The 8,886-nt window shown below is 47.2% G+C and overlaps 1 protein-coding gene across 1 annotated transcript; it reads right to left on the bottom strand.

Moving 5' to 3' along the window:
- Positions 1 to 1,161: 1,161 nt before the first annotated feature.
- On the bottom strand, positions 1,162 to 8,659 carry CASP14 (caspase 14). The gene is made up of 7 exons (XM_043464425.1): positions 8,530 to 8,659; positions 5,629 to 5,698; positions 3,852 to 4,001; positions 3,524 to 3,749; positions 3,263 to 3,379; positions 2,948 to 3,051; positions 1,162 to 1,996 (listed from the first exon to the last, which is right to left on the bottom strand). The coding sequence occupies exons 2-7, from the start codon at positions 5,653 to 5,655 to the stop codon at positions 1,892 to 1,894; spliced, it is 729 nt and encodes a 242-aa protein (XP_043320360.1). The 5' UTR covers positions 5,656 to 5,698; positions 8,530 to 8,659; the 3' UTR covers positions 1,162 to 1,891.
- Positions 8,660 to 8,886: the final 227 nt, after the last annotated feature.

Here is an 8,886-nt window from a genome sequence, read left to right as displayed (position 1 = left end):
TAGGAATGGGATTGTACAGGTGTGAGAAATCAAGGTGTGGAGTTGAGCCTTGATCTCTGTGTAATGAGGCACTGTTGTGTCTTCTTGAGTGTTCTGGGGAGATCAGGAATTGTAGATGATATGGAGGTCAGAGGAGGGCTGAGATGGGAGGGCATAGAGGCAAGGAAGGAAACTGGTGCAAAGATAGAGACATGAGAGGATGGAACTAGAGAGTAACAAGGAAAGGAAGAGAATGTTTCAAAGTCACGCTGGGCTGGGTATGGTGACTGGTGACATATGAAGGATGCAGGAAGAGGGGTGTCATAGATGACTGCAGAGGTTTGAGATTGACGGTTCCAGGGAACACTTGGTGGATGGACCAGGAAGAAATGATTCCGCTTTAGCCATGAGTTTTCAGTGATGGCAGATATGACCACGGGTTATTATGGTGGGAAAGGTCAGGGCTGTAGATAAGTAGAAAGGTGTCATAGACTTGGGAGCCTCTGATCCAGCTTTCAGCCCAGTGTCAGAATCCCATGGAGGTAAACTTTCCCAGGTGGTGCTAGTGGTAAAGAACCTGTTTGCCAATGCAGGAGATGTCGGAGACTTGGTTGGGAAGATTCTCTGGAGGAGGGCATAGCAACCCTCTTCAGTATTCTTGCCTGGAGAGTGCCATGGACAGAGGAGCCTGGTGGATTACAGTCCATGGGGGTCAAAAAAAGTCAGATTAGACTGAGCAACTACGCACACACTCACTAATGGAAGACTTAGCAGGTAGTGGAAGTGGGGCTAGCCTGGAAGCCAGACCTTGACCCTGCCACTGGCTTACTGTGTGGTATTTGAGAAGTGATTTAGCCTCTCTAGTCCTCTATAACCTTGTCTGAAAAGTAACAAGGTAACACTAGGGGTGTCTCCATAGCTCCAACATGCTATGATTTAGAGTGGTTGGAAGTTGACTAGTGGGAAGTTGCTGTTTGACACAAGGAATTCAACCTGGTGCTCTGTGACAACCGGGATGTGGGATGGGGTGGGGTGGGAGAGAGGTTCCAGAGGGAGCGGATATATGTGTATTTGTGGCTGATTCACATTGTTATACGGCAGAAGCAACACAACACAGTAAAGCCATTATCCTCCAATTAAGAACAAAAAAAGTTTTTTTAAAAAGAGAGTCAAAACTCTGAGAATGGGTAAAGGGATGGATTGTCTCAGACAGATGTCAGGGTTCAGAGCAGTGGATGGAGTGGCATTGGTTAGGAGGCAGGGCTTCAGAAAAGGAGGAAGCAGCTCTACTAACCAGAGAGAACCCATGAGGTGGATGGCATCAAGGTACCAGCTTGCTAGCCAAAGAAGAGGGGTCTTGGAGAGAGAACAACTTTTGCTTTACTGAATTTCCCGTGGTTGAGAGGAAATCTCTGGGAGACGGGAATGGAAGTGATTGCCAGGAGGAGGAGGTTATAACTCCAGGTGAAATTCCAGAGCCAGTGAAGTTTTGATTGGGATGGGAGGTGGTGAATAGGCATGTTTTATCGGCGGAAAATCTTGAGTTTTATCCAGGTACATTTGTATGGATATGATTCATGGTGGAAAGAAGAGGGCTTCACTGGAGCATAAGAATAGAGAGTGGGATAAGTGAATGCCTTTTTAGGTGTATTAATAGAGGTAGAGCGTCCAGCCTGAGGGAGGTGATGTTAATGTTATCACCATATCCTGTGCTCAGTTTTAGCTGGCTTGCCCTGAGAAGGATGGGGATAGATCGAAGGAGGACCTTCATGAAGGGTGTGATGAAAGAAGAGCTGGGCACCATTTAGCTTTGGGAAGAGAAGATTTTGGAGAAGTGGTGAGAGCTGCCTTTAAAGCTCTGTGGGGGCAGAGAGGGCACCTGAAAGAGAGCCCCACCCCACCCTTTCTACTTCTACTGCAGATAGAGTCGTTTCCGAAGAGTGCTTTGGATTTCAGGATTCACTTTCCTTGCTTCCCCTTCTTGAATCATCTCTGCTTCTGCCATCCTCCGGGTCACCTGCAGCAACAGGAATGGTCAGCTTGGGGCTGGGCTTTTGGGGGAGTCAGGTAATGAGCTTATTGGGAGAAAGTTAGGGCAGGTGGGTCTCCATGTCCTAAAATGGGAGACCTTTATTGTCTCATCCTACACTGTAATTGGGCTTCGGGTGTCTCAGAAGGTAAAGAATCTGCCTTCAGTGCTGGAGAGCTGGGTTCCATCCCTGTGTCAGGAAGATCCCCTGGAGAAAGAAATGGCCACCCACTCCAGTATTCTTGCCTGGAGAATTCCACAGACAGAGGACCCTGGGGGGGCTACAGTCCATGAGGTCACAAGGAGCTGGGTATGATTGAGCAACTGACACTTTCACTTTCTCACCATAATCTCTGTGGAATCACTGGCTACACATTCTCGTTATATGTTTTTTTCTAATCTGCCAAAATAACACATAACCAATCAGAATGTCCAAAGACGAGTTGAACCTAAGGGGCTTGTTTACAGAAATGTATGCATATTTCATCTAAATTATCTCACATACTGTAAGCTTTGGAACTCCCTGCTTTAGGGAAAGTCACTTCTGAGAGATGGGTGTTCTAGTTTATGTGTTGGGACCCAGGTTGGCCTTGGAGCAGGAGGCAGGGGAGGGGGAACATGCAGAAAGGTTTGCAAGAGGCTCAGCCTGCTGTGCTTCCAGGGGGTGCAGTTGGTAAAGAACGTGCCTGCCAATGCCGGAGGCGCAAAGGATGCAGGCTTGATCCTTGGGTCAGGAAGATCCCCTGGAGGAGGAAATGGCAACCTGCTCCAGTATTCTTGCCTGGGAAATCCCATGGACAGAGGAGCCTGGCGGGCTGTAGTCTATGAGGTCACCAAGAGTCGGACATGACTGAATAACTGGGCACGCACGTACAGTCCATTCTGCATGCTCCCTGATCAGGCTGGGTGGGGCTTCCAAGGTACCTTCTCCCAACTCACCTCTGTCAGAAGCTCCAGGATGGGTCCTCTCTTATTGACGAACACATCAACCAGAGTCTGGATGAAGTAGGAGCCCTCCTGGTCGTGTCTGTAGGCAATGTACCCTGGGAATTCCAGAGAAGTGGGCTCAGGGGAGCTCAATGGGGGTGGGTGACTGTGTGTGTGGGTGTGTGTGCATGCACACGTGTGCACGTGCATGCACATATGCTACAAAACACCTTGGACAATGGTGGGTCCTGGAGGGGAGTCTCAGGGGTCAGGAGTGGCAGGCAAGGTGGAGAAGCAGGCCACCCTGGGTCAGCTGGAAGCTCATACCCTCTATGGTGGAGAAGACATGGAGGGTGTCTGTGTACGTTGGGATGGTTTCAGGAGTATTTTCTGTGATCATCACAAGATCCCCTCCAGCGACTGGTTCACCAGGGTCCCTTTGTTCTGAAACATCAAGAAGGAAAAGGCAAAATCAGAAAGAAAGAAGGAGAAAAAATAAAGGTCGTAAGACAGATGGGAAATCCAAGGCTTGGCTGGGGTCTTGGATCTGGGAGGGAGGGGCTCTGTGTCCTTGGCTCTTGGCCCCACCTCCTCGACAAGCCTGCACGATGTACACCTTAGGCTTGGCTCTCAGGGCCCGGCAGTTCTTGTTGTTCAGAGCCTGGAAGAGGTCCTCCAGCTCCACCATCCTCTCATCCTTCCCTTTGAGGCGCCCTTCTAATCCGTGTGCCATGAGAACCACGAAGGCACAGCTGACAAAGTCTTCTCGGGCGTCGATGGCCTGTTGGAATTTTTCCAACTCTTCCTGGAATTGCTGGAGTGAGAGGAATGGCCGGACTCAGGGGTGACCCCGGAATCCACCTTCTCCTTCAGCCCCCACCCCTCCCCTGCTGGGCTGGAGCCGGCAGCACAATACCTGGGCGGTAGGGTCTCTCTTCATGGTGCTCTCAAACCCCAGCTGCTGGAACATGCGTTCCAGGGCATCCAGATCTGCCTCGGAACCTTCCCGGGCTTTGGTGACACACAGTGTCAGGGCCAGGCGGGCACCCGACATGTCGTATGTCTCCTGGGCCAAGAGACGACAGAAATCATCAAAGGGGCAGGGAAGGGGAGGAGAAAGCAGGTGTGGTCCAAAGATGCCTGGAGGTAGGGTTGCTGAGTAAGATACAGGATGCCAAGTTATACTCAAGGTTCAGATGAAAAAAAAACAACCCAAATTTCAAAGAATAAAGGGCTTCCCTTGTGGCTCAGATGGTGAATCCACCTGCAATGTGGGAGACCCAGGTTTGATCTCAGGGTTGGGAAGATCCCCTGGAGAAGGGAATGGCGACGCACTCCAGTATTCTTGCCCGGAGAATCCCATGGACAGAGAAGCCTGGTAGGCTACAGTCCATGGGGTAATAAAGAGTTGGACATGACTGAGTGACTAACACTTTGAAGAATAAGTATGTCCCAACATTGCATGGAGTATGCTGCTGCTGCTGCTGCTAAGTCACTTCAGTCGTGTCCGACTCCCAGTGACCCCCATGGACTGCAGCCTACAAGGCTCCTCTGTCCATGGGATTTTCCTTGCAAGAATACTGGAGTGGGTTGCCATTGCCTTCTCCATGCATGGAGTATATTTACACCGAAAGGTTATTTGTTGTTGATATGAAATTAAAATTTGACTGGGCATCCTTTATTTTTATTTGCCAAATCTGGCAATTCAACCTGGGGTCCAGTGTGAACTTGAGTACGTTGCTGCTCCTGTTTGAATCTGTTTCCAAATATAGGGGCTTCCCTGGTGGTTCAGATGGTAAAGAATCTGCCTGCAATGTGGGAGACTTGGGTTCAATCCCTGGGTCGGGAAGATCCCCTGGAGAAAGGGATGGCAACCCACTCCAGTATTCTTGCCTGAAGAATTCCATGGACAGAGGAACCTGGTAAGCTACAGTCCATGGGGTCGAAAATAGTCGGGCAAGGCTGAGTGATTAACACACTTCCAAATAGAGACAATGAATATGTGTGAGGGGGGGATTTTGAGGGTCTCATCCAATTGTCACATTTGATAGCTTTGTCTCTCTCTCCATCATTCCCAAGAGTATTCTGAGCATTACCTTCTCACTTGCAGAGGTCTCAGACTTTCTGAAGCTAATTCTGAGATTCTATCTTGTCCTATCAGAGGAAGAAGAATATTGGGGCCAACATTTCTTTTTTTAGAAGAAAAGCAGGGTGGGACTTCCCTGGTGGTGCACTGGTTAAGAATCTGCTTTCCAATGCAGGAGACCCGGCTTCGATTCCTGGTTGGGGAAATAAGATTCCACATGCCACAGGGCAATAACAAGAGCTGTGCGCCACAACTAGAGAGGAGCCCTCCAGCTGCAATGAGGATCCCTTGTGCCCCCATTAAGACCCAGTTCAGCCAAAAAATATGTAAATAGGTATAAAAAAAGAGAAGCAGGATACTGAGTACCATAATCATAAGAATTTTATCATCGAGACAAAGGTAGCCAGGGTGCCCCCTTCTTTTCCCAGTTGCCACAACTTCAGTTCCATTGCTGGGTCTTTTTCTCCAACTGAATGATCACAAAGCACCTGAATTCTGAATCCACGTCATGATTTTTCACCCGCTCCAGTGTATCAAACATTAAGTTCCTCTCTTCCCCTCTCCCCAGATGCTCCCACCCCTCTCCCCCAGCCTGCACCCAGCCTACCTCCTCCAAAGGCTGAGGACTGCTCATCTCTTTTGATTCTGAGTCCGAATCTCACCACCCTTGGCTGATTCTAAGGGAAGAGGGACAAGAGAAGATAGGTTAAAGGTCTCCAAAGGAGGACAGAGGGGCTCAGGGGACAGAATAGGTTGTCTATTTGGGTTTCTGAGACTGAACAGGATCCCCGTGGTGGGGACTTGGTTCATGTTCAGACCTGGGGCAAGAGATGACAGTCCATGAAGTGTGTCCTGTCTAGTGCGATACTCTGGCGATTAATGTTCATTGCTTCCCAGGAGGCTCAACGGTAAAGAACCTGCCTGCCATTGCAGCAGATGTAAGAGATACAGATTTGATCCCTGAGTATCGAAGATCCATCCCCTGGAGAAGGAAATGGCAACCCACTCCAGTATTCTTGCCTGGGAAATCCCATGGACAGAGGAGCCTGGTGGGCTACAGTCCATGGGCTTGCAGAGTTGGAATAACTGAGCAACTGAACAATAACGACAATGTTCACTGCAGCATTATTTACAAATGCCAAGATATGGAAACAACCTACATGCTCATGGTAGATGAATGGACGAAGAAGATACATATATAAACGATAGAATATTATTCAGCCATAAAAAGAATGAAATCTTGTCATTTGCGACCACATGGATGGACCTAGAGGGCATTATGCTAAGTGAATAAGACAAAAGAAGACAAATACCATATGATTTCACATATATGTGGAATCAAAAAGAAAAAAGCCAAAGCAAATGAAGAAACATAACAAAACAGAAACAGAGTTATAGATACAGAAAACAAACAGGTGTGTTTCCAGAGGGGAGGAGGATGGGGGTGATGAGAGGAATAGGTAAAGAAGATTAAGAGGTACAAACTCCTAGTTACCAAGTAAATGAGTGATGGGTATGAAATGTACAGTGTGGGGAATATAGTCAACAACTATTGATAACATGGTATGGCAGCACTTTGTAATTAGACATTGTGGTGATCAGTTTGAGCTGTATAGAAATATCAAATCACTGTGCTGTGTAATAGGAACTAACAGTGTGTTAGGTCAATTATACTTAGAAACAAATTAATAAAAAAGAGGTCAGATTTGTGGTTATCAGAGGTGGAGGGGGGAGGGGAATTGGATGAGGGAAGTCAAAATGTACAACTTCCATTTATAACATAGATAAGTATTAGGGATGTAGTGTACAAGATGGTAATATAATCAACATTGCTGTATTATACATGAAAGTTAGGACAGTAAATCCTGAGTTTTCATCACAAGAAAAATATTTTCCTATTTCTTTAATTTTGTATCTATATGAGATGATGGATGTTCACTAAACTTATGATAATCATTTCATGGTATATGTAAATCAAATCATTATGCTGTATACCCTAAACTTATTCAGTGTTGTATGTCAATTGTATCTCAATAAAACTGGGAGAAAAAATAAAATGAGAATGTCATCAAAGTGGGGAATACAATTTTGAAACTGTCCCAGAAGTTCTCAAATCTGAATAGATCAATTCACCTTCCTCCCTCTGACATGAGCCTGAACACCGGTCCAAGTTCTTCATTCTCATCTCTGATTCTTTTTCTGGATAGAATGCCTTTTTCCATAGTCTTGGCATTTTCCCATTTCTTTACTTTTTGTTACATTTTGTCCTCAATCCTGAGTGCTTTTTACTGGTTAAGACCCTGCTCTGCCAATCTTGGGGGCATCAGGTCTGCTATGACTTCCCTCCACCATTTATCCTTCCGCTCACACATCTGTCCATCCCATCCATCCAGCCAGCCATTCATCCATCTGTTCATTCATTTATCCATCCATCCACAGATCCATCCATCCATTCATTCATCAGTCCATCCGACACCTGCCCATTCATTCATTCATCCACTCATCTATCCATATGTCTACTTCTCCATCCAATCACCCATATATCTGTGTATCCAGCAAATATTTTCTGGGTGTCTATTATGTGCTGGGCCCTGGGAATACACTGTATAAGACAGACATGATCCCTGCCCTAAGGTAGCTCTTGTCTATGGTAGAAATGAGCATTAAATCTCTCCCCATCTGTTAGAAACACACGTGCACTACACACACACACACCCACACACACACACACACACCCCACTGGAGCCAGTGCTGTGAGGGAAGAGGAATTAAACACTTTGAGAGAGAAAGTGGAAGGAAGCTTAACCTAGAATTAAGTCCTGCCTTGGCCCCTTCCCAGCTGCATGAACTTGAGCTTCTCACTCTCCTCTCTGAGACAGTTTTCCTGTCTGAAAAGGACCTAGACATGATAGATGCTTTATAGCAATGGCACTTTGAAGTGGGTTTTGGGATCCCTGTTGACCCGCTGGAAATTGCCTCTCCCTCCTCTGGGCGCCCACAGCTCTGCCAGTCTATACTTGTGTTACAGCTTTGGATTCTTGTTCTAGTGACTGAAAGAGCAGCTCCATTTTTAGAACCGATAGCCTGACTTCTTTGTCTCTGTCTCCATCAGGGTCACCAGTGTGGGAATGGGCACAGAGCTGGTGTCAGGGAGGGTTTCTTGAGTAAACAAATAAATGAACAAATGAAAGAAAGAATGATGGATGTGTAACTGGATGAACATTTCTTCAGTTCTGCCCAAACTGGACTGAGCATCCATTGGTGCAGGGATAGGGAAAAGAAAGAGGAGGAAGTAGGGGATTAAGGGGGAGAGGGGAGAGAGAGAGAGAGAGACGTAGACAGACAAACAGACACACACATACATACACAAAGACAGAGACAGACAGACACACATACAATCACAGAGAGACAGAGAGAGAGACAGACAGACACACATACATACACAGAGACAGCGAGGGAGACAGACAGACAGACAGACAGATGCACAGAGACATTTAATATCACTTACTGACTCTGGAAGTAACTTCTCAAATTCAGGCTCTCTCACCACCCTCCTAGCTGCCAACAAGTCAGGGCACCGAGGAAGGGTCAGGCTCCACGTGCTGACCTTGGAGAAAGGGCTGCCAGCCTGGGATCTTCTCAGGTGTCTCCTGAGAGGCCTGTCTATGAACTGGGCAACACAGCTGTCTGGGCCTTTATTGCTGGCAAGCTTTCTGTTGCTCAAGAAACCTTATGACAGGAGGGACACACCCTTGACACAACCTCGGTGAGGAAACAGGACCAAACACCCATGGAGCGAGTGATGGCAAAGCTTCGCTGACACCCCCTGGCTAAGGAGGCTGAGGCAGATCATCCAAATTAGCCA

This window comes from Cervus canadensis, chromosome 4 (genome assembly GCF_019320065.1).
Source record: "Cervus canadensis isolate Bull #8, Minnesota chromosome 4, ASM1932006v1, whole genome shotgun sequence".
Classification (NCBI taxonomy): domain Eukaryota; kingdom Metazoa; phylum Chordata; class Mammalia; order Artiodactyla; family Cervidae; genus Cervus; species Cervus canadensis.
The sequence above is the reverse complement of the archived record's forward strand: the minus strand, read 5'-3'. Positions and strand labels throughout refer to the sequence as shown.